The following is a 24,168-nucleotide window of genomic DNA, read 5'->3' as shown; positions in this document are numbered from 1 at the left end:
TAACACACTCTCACACATGGCCAGTCATTGATTGGCATGTCAGGACCAGTCCAGGGTAGCAGTATAATGTTGGGTGTTTTTTTTTTGCCTCTCTAGCTTTTTTGCCTCTCTACCAAACTCTTTTAGACCAACAACAAAAGGCCACGATTCATAGCTTGTCTGGAAGGGCATGGCATGTACACAAATCTTGTAAATAAAGCTTTGTTACTGTCCGGGGTCTGGCCTACTTCTCCTCTCCCAGCCAGGGTGCCCTTTAGTGCCGGGCTATATAAAGGCCAGGTTGATTAGGACATTCTTTACCTTGTTTTGTGGCACCTGCGACCAAACTGACAAGTGGCAGAGCGTGTGCGCGCGCGCGTGTGTGTGTGTGTGTGTGTGTGTGTGTATGTGTATGTGTGTGTGTGTGTGTGTGTGTGTGTGTGCTGCTAATGAAGGCAATCATGCTCACCTGTGAACATCCTCATCAACAAAGTGCTTTGTACAAAGCTTCTTTTATTCTGAGTGTTTTATTGGCCAATGGGCTGTGGGCTGAGCCAGCACCTGACACTGTGCAGCCGTGGGCCCACACTCTCCCTGGAGGTCACCCAGATTATATTTTATAAGCTGTTCAGATTTGTATTGTTGATAGAGGTCCTTTCCAGAGATAATTGTGGGATTCTAGTGAGGAGGGGACTTTATTGATGCTTTTTTTTTCCCAGCTTAGTGATTTTATCTATCATGGAAGCACTGAGATCCAATCAAAGTTTCCACTTTATTTCCACCCCTGTTATAAGAATCTAAAACGTGTGTGTGTGTCTGTTTGTACAATGGTGTGTGTGGATATGAGTGTTTCTGAGCGTGTGTAATAACGTTTCCGTGTAGTTAGGTGAGTGTGAGTGTGTGCATGTATGTAGGGGAGTGTGTCGGTGTGTGTGGTGTATTGATGCATGTTTGTGTTTAGTGTGTGTGTGTGTGTGTGTGTACATGGATGTGAATGTGCATGGATGTGTGTGTGTGTGTGTGTGTGTGTGTGTGTACATGGATGTGAATGTGCATGGATGTGTGTGTGTGTGTGTGTGGATATGAGCGTCTGAGTGTCGAGATCGACTCAAAGGATCCGGGTTTGTCAAAGTGTAACTCGTACGTACATAACATTGTGCGAATATTCTCGGATCCCCTTCAAAGACATCCCTGATTGGATATTGTGCCATCCCCCCCCCCCCCCCCCTCCTGCCTACCACCGCCTTCCAGTGTGTGACCCCTGGGCCTCTCTGATTGGTGTGTTTGCTAATCAGGAACGACAGTCTGATTACACAGGGTGTTGTGAAAAATTAAAGCCACCGGGAGCCTTGCAATGCAACACGACCACACGCTGGAGAACAGGCTTCCGTGTGTCTGTGGAGATGGTTGTGACCCTGGACGCCCACACGCAATAACCCAGGAAACCGGAGGAGAGGTAATTCTGTTGACCACAGCCTCCACCATTACTCTCCTTCTTTCACAACACTTACATTGCACAACACGTACATTGTGTATCACCTTGAGCAGGCCATGAATGGCTTGGTTGGCATTATCAGTCGAAACTACTCTCTGCAGTATTTGTATAAGTAAGGAAAAATAGAATAAAGCCCTGATATTTTTCAGTGGGTTTGTACACAGTAAAAGCGAGTAGAGAGAGGAAGATGGTAAATTTGATGGTATGGTTTTAGTATCTATTCTTACCGCTCTCTATTTCTAGCATAGTGGGATGACCCAGGACCCGCGTCTGGAAAAGATACCGCTTTCATTTATATGATAACTAGGAGGCGACCGCGTACCGCATGCCTTGTGCGGGCTAGTGTGAAATCGGTTGACCTAGAGTCGAGCCATAATCGATTGAATGTTACTCCCCCACCCACCCACCCACTCCTATAGTGGGTGAAGCAAAGCCAACAAAGCAACGTGTTGACGAGAACTCTTTTTTCTAATAAGATGTGCCATTTAGAGCACAATTCACAGATGTAGAGTAATCTCCTCTTCCCTGACCGCTTGCCTCGCCGACGCGACCGCAAATCTGCTCTCCTTTTACTGGCCGTGTTTTGATTCCACCATGATGGATTCCCGCTCGTCGGCTCATGGTTTAACACTTTGTCTTCCGTGATCTCTGTTAAATACCACCGCTCAATGCAGAGTATATGAGGTGCATCCGCATGTAAAATGTCACTATTAAACCGGCCCATAAAGAGATGGTATCCAGGCGACAGTGTCCCAGTCATGCCTGCTTCTCTGCGACTGCCTACACATTTACTGTTTTTAGTTGCTGTTGGATTTTTTTCTTTTGCAAAATGCAAGACGGATTGCATAATTGTTTTTTTTCTGAATCACTATAGTGTAAAGGGATTTAAAGGGGGGGGGGGCACTAAAAAATAAGCCACATCTGAATTGCGGAGAAAACGGGTGTGGAATGGCATTAAATGCCATCTCCTAACCGCAAGCCTTTAGACAGCGAGATTAGATGTTTACATGGTGGAAATAGTGGCTATTTAAATTCAATCCAGATACCATGAAAGCGAGAAGGGTTGTTTGATGGCCATTGTAGAAAACACATTTGAATCGTTTTCCATATAGTAAAGTGCCATAATCTGGTCATTTCACCGTACAGAGCAGGATGGGGGATGTGTATTGAAAATGGGTTTTGCCTCTCATTTTAGGGCTCAAATGTGCCCAGCCAACCATGGTGGGATTGAGGCTGGAATAGACATATACATGGTTATGATGATAATGTAGATCATTCCTGGGAAGACAGCCAGTACTGCCAGCTATTCAACAATCACGGGTCCATTCCAATGGATGTATGCCCCTCAAGCAGTATGTTACACTGTAGATTCCAAAAGGGAATTTGAATATAAAGAACATAGTGAAATAAATAATTATCAATTGGATTATTCATTCATTATTCATCATTCATGATTTTTTCTTGGAGACAGAAACAAAGCAAATTGACAATTTTGCATCCCTTTTGCAACATCACTCATCAGTCAATTCATTCTTATGCAAGGTACATCATATCATTCATCGTCAATGCTGAAAATAGCCTTTTTATTTTATAGTTGGTTTTTCCCCAGCTTGATGTTGTAATGGTATAGCTCACATGCCTACTGCCGTCCAGCAACATTTACACAAGTAGCAACTGATGTTTCAGCCAGGAGCAGCGACCAAGGCCCCCCCAGTCTGCAGACTAAAAGAACAAGGGGCGCGTCGGGGGAAATGTAGAAATTGAGGCAGCGATCAAAAGAGTTTTATCTGAAATAAAAGCAATGCTAAAAGATGAACAGAAATATTTTTTAAATATACAGAACAGAAGTATTTTTCACAGTTTGTTATTGGCAAGAGCGAAGAGAGCATGAGGGTCGCTCACAGTTTTTGAATTATATAAGGCTGCGACCGTTATGAAATCAATTGCTGCCAAGGCCACGATCATCATTAAGAAACGCCAACGTTAATATTAATATTAACCCTTTATTTTCCAAAATACACTCTGCAAAATATGAAAGAAGAGCAGCAATCTTTTAGCCTGACAATGAATGGCCTTTTATCTTGGGAATCCAATTCCACTGTGTTCAGCAACCTCCTCCGTTCTTCTGATGATTGTTTCTGAAGTCCATTGGTGTCCAGATCACAGGTTAGTGTCAGGATGATTTTGTCTCCCAGCATGTGTTTATAAGTATCTCCCTCTCTCATTGTTGCACCTAGGCCTTTTGGTTGTACATTTTTTTTATGTGTGTCTTGTGTCACAAGTGGCTTTGCAATTACACATTATCAGAGAGATTTTTTGCGATCCATCAGGGTAAAAATGAAAGTGTAATTTAGATGTCATTATTTTGGCTGAATTTGCAAATTCAAGAATACACTGGTGGAACTCTGGACAGAATTCTGTGTTCCAGTCAATGCACTGCTGCCGCTCTGGGTGTGAACTGGTCCCAGCGAGAGAGAGAGGGCGTCAGACATACAGACAGTCACTGGCGATCAATCAAAAAGCGTTAAGCCACCTTGTGGGATCCCAACACACTCTCCTTGTGTACTGTCTGCAGTACATTCTTCAGCTTTCATTGGCAGAGAGAGAGAGAGAGAGAGAGAGAGAGAGAGAGAGAGAGAGAGAGAGACACACAGAGTGATCGCAAGAGAGACAGAAGAGAGAGGAGAGAGAGAGACAGAGAGACAAAGAGGGAGAGAGAGAAAGCGTGTGTCCCCCAGCCCTCCAGAGCATCTGTCTCAATCAATGAGAGGCAATAACCACAGGCTCCAGACAGGTCGTCTGTCTGCCACTGTTGGTCTCTGACATTCACCCCCCCCCACCCCCTCCACATCACTCCTCCCACAGCCCCCATCCCACCTTCCACCCAGCCCTGTGATGTGACTGCCAGCCAAGAAGCGTGCGAGCATGCAAGGCCGCCGAAATCCCCCTCTCAGCAGCGGGGCTAGGAAAACAGAAATCAGTAGGAAAGGTTCCCTGCAGGCCAATCGCACCGCCAACACCACGCAATTATGCATGGCACAACTTACCGTCTCGCTGGGCTCGTTGGACAAGACCTAGTGTATGCGTGCGGGTGCATCCGGTCTGTGCATGCGCGTTTCTGCATGTGCGTGCCAATCCAACCGCATGTGTGTCTCTGTGTGTGTTAGTCTGTTGCAGTGGGCGTGTGTGTGTGTGTGTGTGTGTGTGTGTGTGTGTGTACTATGTTGCGTTTGTGTACGTTCATTTTTGTGAATGTGTGTTTGTCTATTGTTATATATGAGTGTTTGCAGTGTCCTTTTGAGTGTCTTTGAGCAGGTCCATGCTGTTTGTTTCGCTCGTGTGTGTTTATCCAATTGTCTTTGTGTGTTATGTGCATGTGTATAAGACACTTGGCGGGAGTGTGTGTGTGTGTGTGTGAGTGTGTGCGACGGTGTGCGTGCGTGCACACAGCAGGATGAGGATGGATGACAGCCACGCGTGGCTGTGGAGAGCTGTACGAGGGCTACCATGGGAACCACGGCAATAAGAAGAAGTGTTTCATCTGGCCTGCTTCATGTATGATCCAACCCCAAGGGACGGGGAAACAATATCAGCTGCAGATAGTGCCGTGCAATATGGAGGCGTTCATTACGGTAGGGTTTCACTGTATATCCCTTAAATCGGATTATAGTTGTGGAAGAACAAAACGCGCTTAGCTAATATTCAGTAATTGTATAGCAAAACAAAAACGATTGGAAAAAACGTCACAATCAAACAATGTTGATTTGGTGTTAATGCAATGCCAGCCGAATACAAACAAGGATGTTGAATTGGCCCCATCCACGCCTAGCTGCTGAAACCTCATTAATAAATAAACATTGAACCATGGGAGCAAAGGATACCAATTTTTTTTTTCTGTATCTTGCTTTAGGACAAAACTCCAACCGAAAGAAAATGTAATGAAGGGATTGGAGGCTTAAGAACAAAAGGATGCTGGCAGACAGCCACTGGGAAAGTTCAATTTGAGTGCTGGCAGAGTTTTTTGAAATGCATCAACAGAAACCATGTCCCTGCCCATCCCAAATGAAACAAGAACTCAATATACGGGCTGCGGAGCAGCCCCCCACCACCCCTAACCTTAACTCACGTATGGATTTAGAGTAAGCCCATTCGTACAGTATCAATGAATCATCAAGCAAATAAACAAAGTGAAAAACAAACATATTCCCCATTCTCCCCTCAAATCGACCAAACCAAGGAAAAGTGCTCTAAAATGCCCTTGGATTAAACAACAGCAAATCCTTAAAACTCATGAGGAAAGAATTCCACTGGGCCATTTGGAAACCAAACAAAGCAACCTGAGTTGTCTATAAACTGTGATGGCTTCTAATTGGATCTCGCTCTGTGCTTTAAACTTTGACCGTATGTTATTCCCAATGATCTCCTTGTTTGTTACCATCATACTGCTCACATAAGGTTTGGATGAAACCACACAGGGTAGCAGGCAGATACTGCGACCAGAAAGACTGACACAGGCTGCAAAAGACTTTGCAGCCTGTGTAAAACCATCATCCGCAACTCATGATGAAGGACAGGAAGGCTGCATTCCCCCCCCCCCCATTGTTTCCTGGCCAGCGGTTGCACAGCTGGCAAATGTCGACAGAGGTAGATGTGGGCGTATGAGCACAGCTGCCACCACAGCTTTCCTTCTCCCTCTCCCTCTACCTCTCTCTCTCTCTGTCTTGCTTTTCCTCTTCTCCTCCCCTCACACAGGGAACACTGAGAGTTTTCCAATTATGGGAGATCGTTCTTGGAGAGGTCAAAGTCGAAACAATGAAAGCTAAACAAAAGCCACAGTGATATTTACTTGAAACATTAAGTTAAAAACAAGGGAATGAGAAGCACATGTATGACTGCCACACTGGCAATAGTCAAATCCTCCCCGACCATTGATTCAAGGACTTTGGGTGCAGGATTTTGTTTTAGGTGTGTGTCTGCAATGTATATCTTCAATAGCTCATGCTTGTGAGCAAATATCGATATGGTGCGTGGTGCGGTAATAAAGACGGTGAAGGCCTGTGCACTTTACAGGCCTGCGCAATTAGCTAAGTGCAAGAACATGGCTTGCCCTCGCACTATCAGACAAGTGGAGGGGGGGGGGGGGGTGAGGACCCTCTCATCTCACCTAACACCCTGATCAATATGTGTGTTCTCTGCCTGGCCTTGTCCCACAGCAATTATCGTACACACACACACACACACGCCCACGCACACACACACACTGTCACCTAATACAAATGCACACAGACCTGAGGGAGGAATGACTATGGTGGAAGTGTACAATTTGACCCGCACCTCTGCAATGTCAAAGAAAGAGCCGCTAGACGGGGTGCATCTGGCACCATTAGCAGCCGAGTGTGTTGAGGATGGAGGTGGTGGAGGTGGTGCAACCCACGGTGTGTTGAGGGTGGAGGTGGTGCAGCCCACGGTGTGTTGAGGGTGGAGGTGGTGCAGCCCACGGTGTGTTGAGGGTGGAGGTGGTGGTGGTGCAGCCCACAGTGTGTTGAGGATGGAGGTGGTGGAGGTGGTGCAGCCCACGGTGTGTTGAGGGTGGAGGTGGTGGTGGTGCAGCCCACGGTGTGTTGAGAGTGGAGGTGGTGGTGGTGCTGCTGACGGTGTGTTGAGGGTGGAGGTGGAGGTGGTGGTGCTGACGGTGTGTTGAGGGTGGAGGTGGAGGTGGTGGTGGTGGTGCTGACGGTGTGTTGAGGGTGGAGGTGGTGGTGGTGCTGCTGACGGTGTGTTGAGGGTGGAGGTGGTGGTGCTGCTGACGGTGTGTTGAGGGTGGAGGTGGAGGTGGTGGTGGTGGTGCTGACGGTGTGTTGAGGGTGGAGGTGGTGGTGGTGGTGCTGCTGACGGTGTGTTGAGGGTGGAGGTGGTGGTGGTGGTGCTGACGGTGTGTTGAGGGTGGAGGTGGTGGTGGTGCTGACGGTGTGTTGAGGGTGGAGGTGGTGGTGGTGGTGCTGACGGTGTGTTGAGGGTGGAGGTGGTGGTGGTGGTGCTGCTGACGGTGTGTTGAGGGTGGAGGTGGTGGTGGTGGTGCTGACGGTGTGTTGAGGGTGGTGGTGGTGGTGCTGACGGTGTGTTGAGGGTGGAGGTGGTGGTGGTGCTGCTGAAGGTGTGTTGAGGGTGGAGGTGGTGGTGGTGCTGACGGTGTGTTGAGGGTGGAGGTGGTGGTGGTGCTGCTGACGGTGTGTTGAGGGTGGTGGTGGTGGTGCTGCTGACGGTGTGTTGAGGGTGGAGGTGGTGGTGGTGCTTCTGACGGTGTGTTGAGGGTGGAGGTGGTGGTGGTGCTGCTGACGGTGTGTTGAGGGTGGTGGTGGTGGTGGTGCTGCTGACGGTGTGTTGAGGGTGGAGGTGGTGGTGCTGCTGACGGTGTGTTGAGGGTGGAGGTGGTGGTGCTGCTGACGGTGTGTTGAGGGTGGAGGTGGTGGTGCTGACAGTGTGTTGAGGGTGGAGGTGGTGGTGCTTCTGACGGTGTGTTGAGGGTGGAGGTGGTGGTGGTGGTGGTGCTGCTGACGGTGTGTTGAGGGTGGTGGTGGTGGTGCTGCTGACGGTGTGTTGAGGGTGGAGGTGGTGGTGGTGCTGCTGACGGTGTGTTGAGGGTGGAGGTGGTGGTGGTGCTGCTGACGGTGTGTTGAGGGTGGAGGTGGTGGTGGTGCTGCTGACGGTGTGTTGAGGGTGGTGGTGGTGCTGACGGTGTGTTGAGGGTGGAGGTGGTGGTGGTGCTGACAGTGTGTTGAGGGTGGAGGTGGTGGTGGTGCTGCTGACGGTGTGTTGAGGGTGGAGGTGGTGGTGGTGGTGCTGACGGTGTGTTGAGGGTGGAGGTGGTGGTGGTGCTGACGGTGTGTTGAGGGTGGAGGTGGTGGTGGTGCTGACGGGTGCAGCATCCCCTGCAGTTTTGCTGACGACTGCGGGGCCGTTGGGGAAAAGGCTCAAATATGATGTTTGGCTGAGTGGTTTACTGTGACATGGTGAGTCTGAAAAGAGTTGTAACCTTCCATCCATCTAGATATCAATCTATTGATCTATCTATCAATCTATTGATCCATGTATCTTTCTATCCATTAATCTATTCATCCATCTATCCATCATTCATATTTCTATCCATCCGTTTATTCATCCATCCGTCTATCTCTGACACATAATTTCATGTTGCTCAGTGTCTATAATTAAAATAAAATTTGTGAGTTTGAGTGTGCGAGCGTGTACATGTGTACGCATGCAGGCGAATGAGTGAGTGTGTAAGTGTGTTGGCACATGCGGACATGTGGACCTACACGTGCGGATGCGCAAGTGCGCGCGCGTGTGTGTGTGTGTTGTACAACACACCAAAACCATGTCTGTTTCCAAGAACAGGAAGCAGTGCACTGCCATTGCCTCATCTGAGCAACTCATCAATCATGCTTTTAGGAGCCATTACTGGCTGTCTCATGTAACCTCGCGGGACAATGTGGTATGGGGGAGCCTCATGGATGTAGCACTAGCTTATGTCACCGTGTGCTCCTCTTTGGGAGTGTCTTGTTTTGTTGTACAGCTTTGTGTATCTACTGACTCTTCTGTGCTCTTCAGTGTATTTTGTGTGTATGTATTTTTTCTGCGGGCTGTGTTCATTTCTGTACTTTGTCTATGTGTGTGTGTGTGTGTGTGTGTGTGTGTGTGTGCGTGTGTGTGTGTGTGTGTGTGTGTGTGTGTGTGAGGCACACAAGTTTAAATGTACAACTGTTGTGGGTTTTGAATGGGTATGTGTTTGTGTGTGTGTGTTTGTGTGTGTGTGTGGGAGGAAGGGGGTGGAGTTGGCGTTTTATGCTTTACATACACAAACCCACACACAGATACCAAAAATAATTCAGATTCAAGAAACACCTCAGCCAAATCGGGGGTTTTCTCTTTGAATATCGCAATCAGAGGAAATGGGCTTTCCAATGGCAACGTTTAATATTAACAAAAGCAGCTTTTACCTTGATCACATTGATAAAAGGAAAACCTGATTTAAAGCTAAGGTAGGCAATTTATTTTAAAAGCATTTTTGTGTTATGAAATTCTCTTTATATCCAGACAGCAATCAGTGAATTAAATGCTCTGACGAAAACATTATATATATATATATATATATATATATTGTATCTGTGGCTGTTGTAGGCCATTAAAAGGCCTGTCCATGTTCTGCCTGCCTTCCCTGGATACCTGCAGCTAGCAGCCTGTCATCGTGTTTTGGGAGAGTGATTTCAGAGGAAGTCCTGAAGGATCGGGTGGATTTTTTTTCGGTTGGATATTTTCAAAATCTTCTCCAAATTGTCCACCCCACCTAATAAATTCTTATTATTTATTTCATAAATAATAAACAAAATAAACAAACACACAACGTTTCATCCACACCCCCCTGCTCTGTCTCATTCTGATGATCTAGTGCCACGAAGAAAAAAATGAATAAAAAACTAAATCGAACAATGTGGGCTGTGACCTAGAATTAAATATGTGTCCTAAAATCAATATTGTTAGCTCGGCTGGTCGTCTTTGTACTCTGTGACAGCCCATTGGCAGTCGAGATGAGGCAGCTTTAAGTGAAATGTGGGATCCATGCCTCACCCTGGAACAGTCGGATGCAGCAGCTTTAGATCCACATCAACAGTGCTGTGTGGGAGTGACCCCTAAGGGGAGAAAAAAGTAAATAATAATTTTTGCTATATAAAATTTGCTGCTTCCTTTATCGTCGGCCACAATTTGAATATCCTGGCAACAGCAATACACAACAATTGTTTGAAAAAATAAACAACAAAACATGTCGGTGACCTAGAACACACATGCCAATTGAGTTTCAGTATGTAAGTAAGTAAGTATGTTGAATGTGTTGGAATACAGCCTGAATAAAGCCTCACTTTGAGGTTAACGTGTAGGATATACATAACATTTCACATTGATTCAGTCAGCTTACTTGTCTATGGTTGATTTTGTCGAACAAAAAAAAAAGTTAGACAGTTTCACAAAATATCTCATGTCACAGTTATACAAATGAATACAAAGATGCTCATGAAATAAAACCATTTATATATGTTTTATCCATGGCTTGTCTTCCTCCTCCTTCTATCTTGTCGTTAAAAGACAAGATAGGTGATGTCTTTTAAAGGGTGAGGCTGGGAAAAATCTCCCCCAGCACCCGGACAATCATCACTGGTGTCCCCCAGGGATGTGTGCTCACCCCTCTGCTCTTCTCCCTCCACACTGAAGACTGAGCCTCACGAGACACGCCTGTTACTCCTGCAGATGCAGACAACAGTCCTCGGCCTCATCCGGGGTGGTGACCAGTCTGCATACAGGCCAGAGGTTGATCAGCTGGCCCTCTGGGGCAGTCCGATCGAGCTGGAACTGAACATGCTGAAAATGATGGACTTTAAGAGGAGCCCCCAACGCCCCCACCACCGTACTCAACAGAACTGGGCCTGCTGGGGAATTCTTCAGGCTCCTGGGATCCACAATCTCTCCCAGGACCTAAAGTGGGCGTTCAGCACATGCTAAAACAGACTCTAACGGACAGTCAGGACTGCATTGGTTTGAATAGTTTTATCTGTATCGTCGAATATAACCAAAGCATGCTGTATATACTGTACATTATATACATGCACATACTGTCAAGTCCACTGTCAAGTACTGTCAAGTTACCTCATGTATATAAAGTAACACGTTAATCATCCCATATTTATGCCAGCACCTCTGCAACAAACTTATGTTTTATTATATTATATATATTATAAAAATGCTATATATATATATAACGCAATTTAGTAGTTACAATGAAATGACTATACAGCAGTGTCCGAATTCAAAGTTTCAAAGTTTCAATTTGAGATTGATCTAAAGACATACATCACTGAAAAATGTTACAAACATGTAACATAGTCGACACCAGGTAAAAAAAGTAACATATATGTTGCACCATACAACACAGTAGGCCTAACGTGTTTGACTTTAATGTAGGTATAATTTAATGTGCAAAGACAAATACACACACATTTATGACACACATGTATGACTAGTTAGGTTGTGTAAAGAAACGATAGTAGTACAATCAAGTACAATCAATTGCATAACATTTAAATCCTTGGCTCATCTGGACATCAGATTAAGGTATTGCCGTGAGAGCAGCATTATCATCACTTTAGTTTATTGAACAATTATAACATAGAAACATTAAAGAATACAATAAAGAATAACACCCTTTCAAGAGCATATACGTGACAATGATGGGCAGATTAAATATGAGATTGAAGTATCAGTCTGTTGAGCAACAAAAGTTGCCCACGAGGTCCCTGACTGGACAGCATAGAAGGGGTTATATCTTACTACCCTAGAAAAATATATCTATTAGAAGTTTACAAACATTTGATCAAACATTATCAGTTTTGAATGATTTATCTTTGACCGAAACACAATTGACCACAAAACAATCTGAAACCCGGAAAAATTGTCACAGCACAACCCATCTCCTAACCAGCCCCCCTGTGTTTCAACAGTGAGAAGAGGAGCAGTGGATGTGTTGGCAGTAGGGGAACAGAGAGCAGGTCCTGCAGCCGGGAGCCCAGCTCCCACTGGGGCTCTGTGGGACACGGCTGTACTCACCAACAGAACAGGCGCACTCATTGTAGTTTGCCTTGAACCCCTCCTTGATGCCTTTGGAGATGATTAGCCATTCCTTCAGAATTGAAAATTTAAAAATAGCTTAAATATCCCCCTATGCATATGTCATGTTGCATATGTCATGTTAACTCATGATATTATTGAGATTGGTCCAGTGATGCAATTACTTATTTTAAGAATAATATACAATACAATAAAATAGAAACAATAATATATAATAATATTAAAATGGGGCTTTGCTTTTTTATTCAATTCATGTATATAGCAATATTTCCTTTATAGATAGAAGGCCTTCATTGTTACTAACCTCCACATTGCCATCAGCCAGGATTATAGTCAGGTTCTTGCCTGGGTCTGGGAGAACAGGTATCAGAATGATTCTGATCCTGCACAGGAAACATGAACATGTTAAATCATCTTTGGAAAAATAAACAGGCTTTCTCTATATCTAAATAGCTTTCTGTAGGTATGATTCACCTTCATTAACAGGGTCAAATACCGTACTTCAGTCTTTTACCACGTTTGAAAAAAAACATTTTTGATGCATTCCAAAACAGGTGAAAAGAAAGGCAATCAGATTTGTGTACTTGCAAACAAATTATTATTGTTATTATTATTATTTTGTGAATCGTGTGAATGTGTGTCTGAATTTTGTCCTCACTGTCGGCTATGCGTTTAAACTGTTTAGGGTGTTAAAACAGCTAAAACAGACTCCAACAGACAGTCAGGACTGCATTGGTTTGAATAGTTTTATCCGTATCGTCGAATATAAACCAAAGCATGCTGTATATACTGTACACTGTTTAGGGTGTTTGTCAAAACCGAAACTCAAGCTTGCTGCGCTGAACAACATCCAGGGCACGAAGCTATCACTCAAAAGGCCACCATGCTCTGTTGGTTGCTCTCTGTGTGACTAATATCAAATGTGAAGAGAGATCAACGCACCTTTCATGACGCACCAAGATGATGACCAACATGAAGAAGATGATTGTCCCGACAACAGAAAAGATTGTGGTCTGCGTGGGGAAGTAGTGCCTCGGCTTATTTGTGCCTGGGTCTGTCATGGACCCCCAGAACACTGGGAGGCTCCAGTCACTCCAGAAGTCAGATTGTTGACATGTGGCGTCTATTCTGCCCCTCACCTGCAGCTCATAGCGGGAGCTGTTGGAGGGCAGGTTGATGCAGTAACTATTTCTCTGGAGGAATGGGGTAGTCTGGCCAAGGTATGATGAACAAGGCAAAGAAGAAAAAGAAAGGAGTAGTGGTGAAGACATGTTTGGAGCAGGGAGATAAAAAATATAAATGATCTGAGGTGGTATCTGATGATTTAAACATAACAAGATGCCTTTGGTGCACAATGTTCCATCGCTGGTGGTCAGACAGATGGTCATGAAAGTAATTAGTGTATTACAACAAGGATGAATGTGTTTAATTATAAGATGGCCATGCACATTGCTAGACCCCAAGGTGAGTTCATGGTAACATCCCATCATCACAATGTTTGTATGTATTCATTAAATATAATGAGTTCATACCTTCCACTCCTTTCCATTGATCCTGTGGCGAGCTTCACACTCTATGCAGATATTATCGCAGCTGTAATTCCAGTAGTACCGCAGGTTCAAGTCAGTGCCAATTTTTACACTTAAGTTGACGGGGGCGTCCAGCTTGACTGGTGTTGACACAGAAATATAGAATATATGTTTTTTGTTAGGTTCTTTATATGTTGTTTGTTGTAGCATTTGTTAAATCAAATGTGGCAGAGTTTTTATTAGACAGTATTATTTAAGGAATATTTTCAGACAAAGTAATGCCCCTCCCTATTGTAGCCCACAGATATGTGATATGTGTCGTGTTTGGAGGGACCTGGGAGTCTATTAGGTCATTTTTCTGGTTAAATCATTGCTCAGACACATTAAAAACATTGTATGGGTCGGGGGAGGCATACCTTTTGACATAAGGATGTGTGTAACGATGTGCTCAAAGCTCCCGTTGACCGTCTTCAGTTTGGTGGTGAAATCCTGAAACCTTTTTTGAATTAGATTCTCGTAGGGATGATCACACCCCACGATAGTGGTGTTTTCCAAGACATAGCTGGCACACTCCTTAAACTCGTTTTCAAACCTGAGGGTGGAAGACAAATTCAACAGGGAGCACAGTTGCAATGTAATCGTGTGAAAGATGTGGATGATGATGAGATGATGATGATGAATACATTAAATGGCTGCAGTAGGTGTATGGGGAGGGTGTGTTTGTTTTTTCAACATGCGGTGGGACAAAATAAGGAGCGAATTTGACGTATTTTGTGTGCTGACAATCCATCAGGGCTTGACTCTGACCTGCTATAGAAAGTGTAATTAACACCTGGGGTGGCAGATCCATTCCACATGCAGTGAACATAGTCCAGGTTAACCACCAGACAGTTCACATCTGACACAAGAGTAAATGAAGGGAAACAGAGGATTGTTATGTTGTTTTTGTATGTGTGAATTTACCTGGATTGAAAAGTGACAGTATAATATCTTTGGCATAGGCAGGCACAATCCACAACAGTAGGGTAATGCAATCGAACAATGCTAACAGAAGCAAACTAGGACATGAATACCCATATAAGGAACACAGACTGGAGAAGTGAGAATGAGATGATGTCAAGGGGAATTCAGCAGAAGCTGAAGTGGAAAATAGTTACGGTCAACATGGATTCGTTTTATTTTATATATATCTGAATGAATGAATAGGATAGGTGACATGATTTTTTATGTTTTGATTTAACTGACACAGTATCATAATCCAAATACCATCAGTATGGATGAGCCAAATGTAATGAGCCAAATATAAATGACATATAAAAATAGGTGTGTGATGTGAACCTAAACAAGACAAGAGTATTAAGCGGCTGGAAAGACAAACAAAACCAAAATAAAAGACTTACTGGGAGGTTCTTCTGAAAATACAAGGCCAGTAAGGAAGACGATAAGCAGACCTACAGCCATGCTGTTACCAGTGTTCTGTTGACAGGAAAAGGTAGGTAGTCTTCTTACAAAAAAAAAGGCTCAGATCATCACTTCCTGCTTTAACGTATCATACTGTGGTTAGGTGGTATTTGGTATCCTGTGAGTGGGAATGTGTGTCTATGTATGTATCTCCCTGAAACCATGGCCATAGCTAGCTATGAGGACACCAAGGTACTCTGTAATACTGTGTACAAATACATTTATAATGTTTTACACATTTAATAAAAATAAATAGAGGCATGAATGGTGAATTGTCGCTAGCAGCAGTGTGTACAATGTGATTGATTGATGTGAGTGACTTCCACCTTTTGTCAGAATGAACACACACACACACACACACACACAAAGTTCTATCTTTGCAACGATCTGACAAAGTAGAAGTGAGAAAGAAGGTAAACTTAAAGGTATATTATGTAACATTTCTGAATTATAACATAAATATAAATATATCTGTTGAGTTTGACTTTCATTATCCTTATTGTTACCGACAACGTTCAAACCAAAATAAATACATAGTTTTATTCACAGTAAAGGTCTGTTACATTTGGTCAAATGTCGATGTTGTCCTACACCCTTTACCTCCTATCCTCTGGGGAAACATGTTAAAACAGGAATCCAGTAGAGAAATTATATTTCAATATTATTCTATCTAACTACGATGTGCAACTCAAAAATATGTCTCATACCAGTCACCAAGCTTTCAAACAGTGTTCAAACAGTAGCAGCAGTGTTTGTACATTAGAATAGTAGTTGTACAAAACAGTGTATTTAGCCATGAAATAAACTGCTTAGCTTATTAGTCTTTATCCATGGCAAAGAACAATAACCAAGGCTATCATTTCCATATTGTCACTAAAAGGCCATTTAAACAAGTCCCATCAGTTTAACTTCACTTTTCCTTTATTTAACTTGATGTCCTCTTTTGGGGGACAGACATCCATTATTTCACAAAGCATTGAGCACATAATGCAAGTGGAGTTGTAATGGCACACTCTTCCCGCCTCAATGACATCAGCACATTATGTGAGCAGGGAAAGCTCAGAGCTTAATAGCTAAAGAGTCAGATTGAAGCCATTATGTTCTTGGTCTATTTGGGCTACTAGGGGGTAGGCCTACTACTACCTTAAAGGGACAGGTAGTGTTTGGGCTACTAGAGGGTAGGCCTACTACATTAAAAGGACAGGTAGTGTTCACTAGAGGGTAGGCCTACTACCTTAAGGGGACAGGTAGTGTTTGGGCTACTAGAGGGTAGTCCCACTACATTAAAAGGACAGGTAGTGTTTAGGCTACTAGAGGGTAGGCCCACTACCTTAAAGGGACAGGTAGTGTTCACTAGAGGGTAGGCCCACTACCTTAAAGGGACAGGTAGTGTTCACTAGAGGGTAGGCCCACTACCTTAAAGGGACAGGTAGTGTTCACTAGAGGGTAGGCCCACTACCTTAAAGGGACAGGTAGTGTTCACTAGAGGGTAGGCCTACTACCTTAAATGGACAGGTAGTGTTCACTAGAGGGTAGGACTACGACCTTAAAGGGACAGGTAGTGCTCACTAGAGAGTAGGACTACGACCTTAAAGGGACAGGTAGTGTTCACTAGAAGGTAGGCCTACTACCTTAAAGGGACAGGTAGTGTTCACTAGAGGGTAGGCCCACTACCTTAAAGGGACAGGTAGTGTTTAGGCTACTAGAGGGTAGGCCTACTACCTTAAAGGGACAGGTAGTGTTTACTAGAGGGTAGGCCCACTACCTTAAAGGGACAGGTAGCGTTTGGGCTAGTGAAGGATAAACCTAAAAGAAAAGACAAGATAGGTGATGTCTTTTAAAGGGTGAGGCTGGGGAAAAATCTCCCCCAGCACCCGGACAATCATCACTGGTGTCCCCCAGGGATGTGTGCTCACCCCTCTGCTCTTCTCCCTCCACACCGAAGACTGAGCCTCACGAGACACGCCTGTTACTCCTGCAGATGCAGACAACAGTCCTCGGCCTCATCCGGGGTGGTGACCAGTCTGCATACAGGCCAGAGGTTGATCAGCTGGCCCTCTGGGGCAGTCCGATCGAGCTGGAACTGAACATGCTGAAAGTGATGGACTTTAAGAGGAGCCCCCAACGCCCCCACCACCGTACTCAACAGAACTGGGCCTGCTGGGGAATTCTTCAGGCTCCTGGGATCCACAATCTCTCCCAGGACCTAAAGTGGGCGTTCAGCACATGCTAAAACAGACTCTAACGGACAGTTAGGACTGCATTGGTTTGAATAGTTTTATCCGTATCGTCGAATATAAACCAAAGCATGCTGTATATACTGTACATTATATACATGCACATACTGTCAAGTCCACTTACCTCATGTATATAAAGTAACACGTTAATCATCCCATATTTATGCCAGCATCTCTGCAACAAACTTATGTTTTATTATATTACAGTATATATATTATAAACATGCTATATATATATATATGTAGCTATAATGAAATTTAGTAGTTACACTGAAATGACTATACAGCAGTGGCCGAATTCAAAGTTTCGATGGGGCCTCGTAAATAAGGTGAAATGTAGATATAGAATTGTTTAATGGTTTTACATTTGAAGACATTTTGAGATTGATAAAGACATACATCACTGAAAAACATATATGTAACATAGTCGACACCAGGGGATGTCATTATCAACACAAAAAAAGTAACATATATGTTGCACCATACAACACAGTAGGCCTAACGTGTTTGACTTTAATATAGGTATAATTGAAAGTCCAAAGACAAATACACACACATGTATGACACACATGTAATCAATTGCATAACGTTTAAATCCTTGGCTCATCTGGACATCAGATTAAGGTATGCCGTGAGATCAGCATTATCATCACTTTAGTTCATTGAACAATTATAACATAGAAACATTAAAGAATACAATAAAGAATAACACCCTTTCAAGAGCATATATGTGACAATGATGGGCGGATTAAATATGAGATTGAAGTATCAGTCTGTTGAGCAAGCAAGTTGCCCACGAGGTCCCTGACTGGACAGCATAGAAGGGGTTATATCATAGGCTTACCACCCTAGAAAAATATATCTATTAGAAGTTTACAAACATCTGAACAAACATCAGTTTTGAATGATTTATCCTTCAATATGTATATATTTACAATTGACTGAAACACAATTGACCACAAAACAACCTGAAACCCGGAAAAATTGTCACAGTACAACCCATCTCCTAACCAGCCCCCCTGTGTTTCAACAGTGGGCAGTGGCGATTTGAGAGTCGGTTGGGGCCCTAGGCAAAAATTCCTAGGGGGCCTCCAACCAACGTTCATCACCATTATGTTATAAATAATCTGACTAAACCAGTATTAAGGCCAGTGTTCATCCATGCATAAAGCATTTATTTTGCAAATGCTGTTTTACATGCCAGTGCAAATGCTATGTACTCGTATCAAAATAGATTGAATGTTGCACCCCACTGAAAAAGAGTCAGTGTTCACATTATTTTGTTAGCACTATATTAAAACAAATGTAGAACACTACAACTAAAAAAAATGATATAAACATAGTATAAAATGCACATAACTGAGGTGTGAAGTGACTTGGTATTAATTATCTCAAATTAGTTACAGCAATTGATTACTTTTGAATAGTTTTCTTAGGTAATTAAACTCACTTTACAATTCCAGTGCTCATCAAAACCCTTAAAGGTTCTACATATGATATTCTGAATATTAATATAACAGCAAACTAACTACAAATGCTGTTTTCTGGCCTTTGCTAGGGCAAATGCTTGCCCTAGCTCAGGGGTGCCCACACTTTTTCGGCCTTCGAGCTACTTTCAAAATGACCAGGTCAAAAGGATCTACCTACATTAAATAATACAAAACATATATTTATTTATATATACTGAGTACATACTCTGATGACTTGCACTGAATGGAGTCAGCCAGTGTTGCATAGTCCGGACAGTAGCTCCTGGAAGCTATTCTCAAGCAGGCTTCCAAATGACCATCAGTGATGGTGGAACGGTATTTGGACTTTAGACGTGTTCAGGTGAAACAATGGTGCAAATTTTTTTTTTAGCACATGAATGTAGCGATTGGCTCGATTATAGCAAAGTCTTGAACTGTTCGTCAAAGTCTGGCAGATCATTTTCGTCAAATAAGTGGTAAATGCCATAGGGATGACACTTCTTAGGGGCCCGCCAGGGGGCCCCAAGCAGTTGCCTGCCTTGCCTGTTCACAAGCTGCGCCTCTGACAGTGGGAAGAGGAGCAGTGGATGTGTTGGCAGTAGGGGAACAGAGAGCAGGTCCTGAAGCCGGGAGCAGGGCAGGGGAGTGGGGTCAATCGGTGGCAGCTAAAGATGCACAGCTACCGCTGGAGCTGCGGTCAGAGGAACTCTGGTCCGCAGAGCTCCCACTGGGGCTCTGTGGGACACGGCTGTACTCACCAACAGAACAGGCGCACTCATTGTAGTTTGCCTTGAACCCCTCCTTGATGCCTTTGGAGATGGGTAGCCATTCCTTCAGAATTGAAAATTTAAAAATAGCTTAAATATCCCCCTATGCATATGTCATGTTGCATATGTCATGTTAACTCATGATATTATTGAGATTGGTCCAGTGATGCAATTACTTATTTTAAGAATAATATACAATACAATAAAATACAAACAATAATATATAATAATATTAAAATGGGGCTTTGCTTTTTTATTCAATTCATGTATATAGCAATATTTCCTTTATAGATAGAAGGCCTTTATTGTTACTAACCTCCACATTGCCATCAGCCAGGATTTTAGTCAGGTTCTTGCCTGGGTCTGGGAGAACAGGTATCAGAATGACTCTGATCCTGCACAGGAAACATGAACATGTTAAATCATCTTTGGAAAAATAAACAGGTTTTCTCTATATCTAAATAGCTTTATGTAGGTATGATTCACCTTCATTAACAGGGTCAAATACCGTACTTCAGTCTTTTACCACGTTTGAAAAAAAACAGATTTTTGATGCATTCCAAAACAGGTGAAAAGAAAGGATTTGTGATTTGTGTACTTGCTAACAAATTATTTTTTTAATCATGTGAATGTGTGTCCTCACTGTCGGCTATGCTTTTAAACTGTTTAGGGTGTTTGTCAAAACCGAAACTCAAGCTTGCTGCGCTGAACAACATCCAGGACACGAAGCTATCACTCAAAAGGCCACCATGCTCTGTTGGTTGCTCTCTGTGTGACTAATATCAAATGTGAAGAGCAATCAACGCACCTTTCATGACGCACCAAGATGATGACCAACATGAAGAAGATGATTGTCCCGACAACAGAAAAGATTGTGGTCTGCGTGGGGAAGTAGTGCCTCGGCTTATTTGTGCCTGGGTCTGTCATGGACCCCCAGAACACTGGGAGGCTCCAGTCACTCCAGAAGTCAGATTGTTGACATGTGGCATCTATTCTGCCCCTCACCTGCAGCTCATAGCGGGAGCTGTTGGAGGGCAGGTTGATGCAGTAACTATTTCTCTGGAGGAATGGGGTAGTCTGGCCAAGGTATGATGAACAAGGCAAAGAAGAAAAAGAAAGGAGTAGTGGTGAAGACATGTTTGGAGCAGGGAGATAAAAAATGTAAATGATCTGTGGTGGTATCTGATGATTTAAACATAACAAGACGCCTTTGGTGCACAATGTTCCATCGCTGGTGGTCAGACAGATGGTCATGAAAGTAATTAGTGTATTACAACAAGGATGAATGTGTTTAATTATAAGATGGCCATGCACATTGCTAGACCCCAAGGTGAGTTCATGGTAACATCCCATCATCACAATGTTTGTATGTATTCATTAAATATAATGAGTTTATACCTTCCACTCCTTTCCATTGATCCTGTGGCGAGCTTCGCACTCTTTGCAGATACTTTCGCAGCTGTAATTCCAGTAGTACCACAGGTTCAAGTCTGTGCCAATTTCTACACTTAAGTTGACGGGGGCGTTCAGCTTGACTGGTGTTGACACAGAAATATAGAATATATGTTTTTTGTTAGGTTCTTTATATGTTGTTTGTTGTAGCATTTGCTAAATCAAATGTGGCAGAGTTTTTATTAGTCAGTATTATTTAAGTAATATTTTCAGACAAAGTAATGCCCCTCCCTATTGTAGCCCACAGATATGTGATATGTGTCGTGTTTGGAGGGACCTGGGAGTCTATTAGGTCATTTTGCTGGTTAAATCATTGCTCAGACACATTAAAAACATTGTATGGGTCGGGGGAGGCATACCTTTTGACTGAAGCTTGTGTGTAACGATGTGCTCAAAGCTCCCGTTGACCGTCTTCAGTTTGGTGGTGAAATCCTGAAACCTTTTACTAATAAGATTCTCGTAGGGATGATCACACCCCACGATGGTGATGTTTTCCAAGACATAGCTGGCACACTCCTTAAACTCGTTTTCAAACCTGAGGGTGGAAGACAAATTCAACAGGGAGCACAGTTGCAATGTAATCGTGTGAAAGATGTGGACGATGATGATGATGAGATGATGATGATGAATACATTAAATGGCTGCAGTAGGTGTATGGGGAGGGTGTGTTTGTTTTTTCAACATGCGGTGGGACAAAATAAGGAGCGAATTTGACGTATTTTGTGTGCTGACAATCCATCAGGGCTTGACTCACCTGCTATAGAAAGTGTAATTAACACCTGGGGTGGCAGATCCATTCCACATGCAGTGAACATAGTCCAGGTTAACCACCAGACAGTTCACATCTGACACAAGAGTAAATTAAGGGAAACAAAGGATTGTTATGTTGTTTTTGTATGTGTGAATTTACCTGGATTGAAAAGTGACAGTATAATATCTTTGGCATAGGCAGGCACAATCCACAACAGTAGGGTAATGCAATCGAACAATGCTAACAGAAGCAAACTAGGACATGAATACCCATATAAGGAACACAGACTGGGGAAGTGAGCATGAGATGACGTCAAGGGGAATTCAGCAGAAGCTGAAGTGGAAAATAGTTACGGTCAACATGGATTTGTTTTATTTTATATATATCTGAATGAATGAATAGGATAGGTAACATGATTTTTAATGTTTTGATTTAACTGACACAGTATCATGATCAAAATACCATCAGTATGGATGAGCCAAATGTAATGAGCCAAATATAAATGACATATAAAAATAGGTGTGTGATGTGAACCTAAACAAGACAAGAATATTAAGCGGCTGGAAAGACAAACAAAACCAAAACAAAAGTAGTGAAGACTTACCGGGAGGTTCTTCTGAAAATACAAGGCCAGTAAGGAAGACGATAAGCAGACCTACAGCCATGCTGTTACCAGTGTTCTGTTGACAGGAAAAGGTAGGTAGTCTTCTTACAAAAAGAAAGGCTCAGATCAGTTCATCACTTCCTGCTTTAACATATGATACTGTGGTTAGGTGGTTTTTTATATCCTGTGAGTGTGAATGTGTGTCTATGTATGTATCTCCCTGAAACCATGGCCATAGCTAGCTATGAGGACACCAATGTACTCTGTAATACTGTGTACAAATACATTTATACTGTTTTACACATTTAATAAAAATAAATAGAGGCATGAATGGTGAATTGTCGCTAGCAGCAGCGTGTACAATGTGATTGATTGATGTGAGTGACTTCCACCTTTTGTCAGAATGAACACACACACACACACAAAGTTCTATCTTTGCAACAATCTGACAAAGTAGAAGTGAGAAAGAAGGTAAACTTAAAGGTATATTATGTAACATTTCTGAATTATAATATAAATATATCTGTTGAGTTTTAACTTTCATTATCCTTATCGTTACCGACAATGTTCAAACCAAAAGAAATACATAGTTTTATTCACAGTAAAGGTCTGTTACATTTGGTCAAATGTCAATGTTGTCCTACACCCTTTACCTCCTATCCTCCAGGGAAACATGTTAAAACAGTAATCCAGTAGAGAAATGCTATTTCAATATTATTCTATCCAACTACGATGTGCAACTCAAAGATATGTCTCATACCATCCACCAAGCTTTCTGTGTTCAAACAGTAGCAGCAGTGTTTGTACATTAGAATAGTAGTTGTACAAAACAGTGTATTTAACCATGAAATAAACTGCTCAGCTTATTAGTCTTTATCCATGGCAAAGAACAATAACCAAGGCTATAATTTCCATATTGTCACTAAAAGGCCATTTAAACAATTCCCATCTGTTTAACTTCGCTTTTCCTTTATTTAACTTGATGTCCTCTTTTGGGGGACAGACATCCATTATTTCACAAAGCGTTGAGCACATAATGCAAGTGGAGAGGTAATGGCACACTCTTCCCGCCTCAATGACATCAGCACTTTATGTGAGCAGGGAAAGCTCAGAGCTTAATAGCTAAAGAGTCAGATTGAATCCATTATGTTCTTGGTCTATTTGGGCTACTGGGGGGTAGGCCTACTACTACCTTAAAGGGACAGGTAGTGTTTGGGCTACTAGAGGGTAGGACTACTACCTTAAAGGGACAGGTAGTGTTCACTAGAGGGTAGGCCTCAGTGGCGGCTGGTCAATAGAGTGAATATATCTGCAAACTTTGAATAAACTATTATACATACAAAATAAATCAACAAAAATACATAGCGTTTATCCTTGTTTAATTCTGTGATAGACCGTACTTGCTACTGCCAGCAACCATTTAAATGCGTCTGAACGTAAATTATTTGGGCTAGGTTAGTTATTGGTCATTCGAAATAAAGCCCTCCTCCAAGTCAGGGGCGCCGGCCAAGTTGAAGTCAACGTAAGCTAGCAAACTTTTTGCTGTCTATCAAGCAGAGACGGCTTTTCATTGGCGCAAAAAAAATCACCCTTGAGTCGCAGCAGTGTGCGTCCCAGGCCAATGGTATGGCTTTTCTGTTTTTTTTTATCACCACATGATTGTACAACTCAGCGAATCAATCAAATAAACTACCTCCCTCAGCAACACTTGCGCAACACAACTACAGCAAAGAAGAGATAGATCGCTAGC

At 43.1% G+C, this 24,168-nt stretch overlaps 1 protein-coding gene across 1 annotated transcript; it reads right to left on the bottom strand.

Moving 5' to 3' along the window:
* Positions 1 to 11,432: 11,432 nt before the first annotated feature.
* On the bottom strand, positions 11,433 to 22,484 carry LOC311361878 (uncharacterized protein). The gene is made up of 14 exons (XM_084481684.1): positions 22,419 to 22,484; positions 21,818 to 21,908; positions 21,423 to 21,598; positions 21,010 to 21,146; positions 20,420 to 20,688; positions 19,928 to 20,006; positions 19,499 to 19,675; positions 15,078 to 15,153; positions 14,485 to 14,575; positions 14,094 to 14,269; positions 13,681 to 13,817; positions 13,091 to 13,359; positions 12,453 to 12,531; positions 11,433 to 12,200 (listed from the first exon to the last, which is right to left on the bottom strand). The coding sequence occupies exons 1-14, from the start codon at positions 22,477 to 22,479 to the stop codon at positions 12,015 to 12,017; spliced, it is 2,004 nt and encodes a 667-aa protein (XP_084337810.1). The 5' UTR covers positions 22,480 to 22,484; the 3' UTR covers positions 11,433 to 12,014.
* Positions 22,485 to 24,168: the final 1,684 nt, after the last annotated feature.

Source organism: Micromesistius poutassou (assembly GCF_964030765.1).
Source record: "Micromesistius poutassou genome assembly, chromosome: 17".
Classification (NCBI taxonomy): domain Eukaryota; kingdom Metazoa; phylum Chordata; class Actinopteri; order Gadiformes; family Gadidae; genus Micromesistius; species Micromesistius poutassou.
This window is presented reverse-complemented; position numbering and strand designations above follow the sequence as displayed.

Bases quoted from the DNA above. Each gene is read 5' to 3' on its own strand.
- LOC311361878 (XM_084481684.1), bottom strand. From the start codon at position 22,479: ATGGCTGTAGGTCTGCTTATCGTCTTCCTTACTGGCCTTGTATTTTCA. The intron at 21,599-21,817 runs GTGAGTCAAGCC...TTCCACCCTCAG, and splicing joins AATTACACTTTCTATAGCAG to GTTTGAAAACGAGTTTAAGG. The intron at 20,007-20,419 runs GTGCGTTGATTG...TTTCCTGTGCAG, and splicing joins ATCTTGGTGCGTCATGAAAG to GATCAGAGTCATTCTGATAC.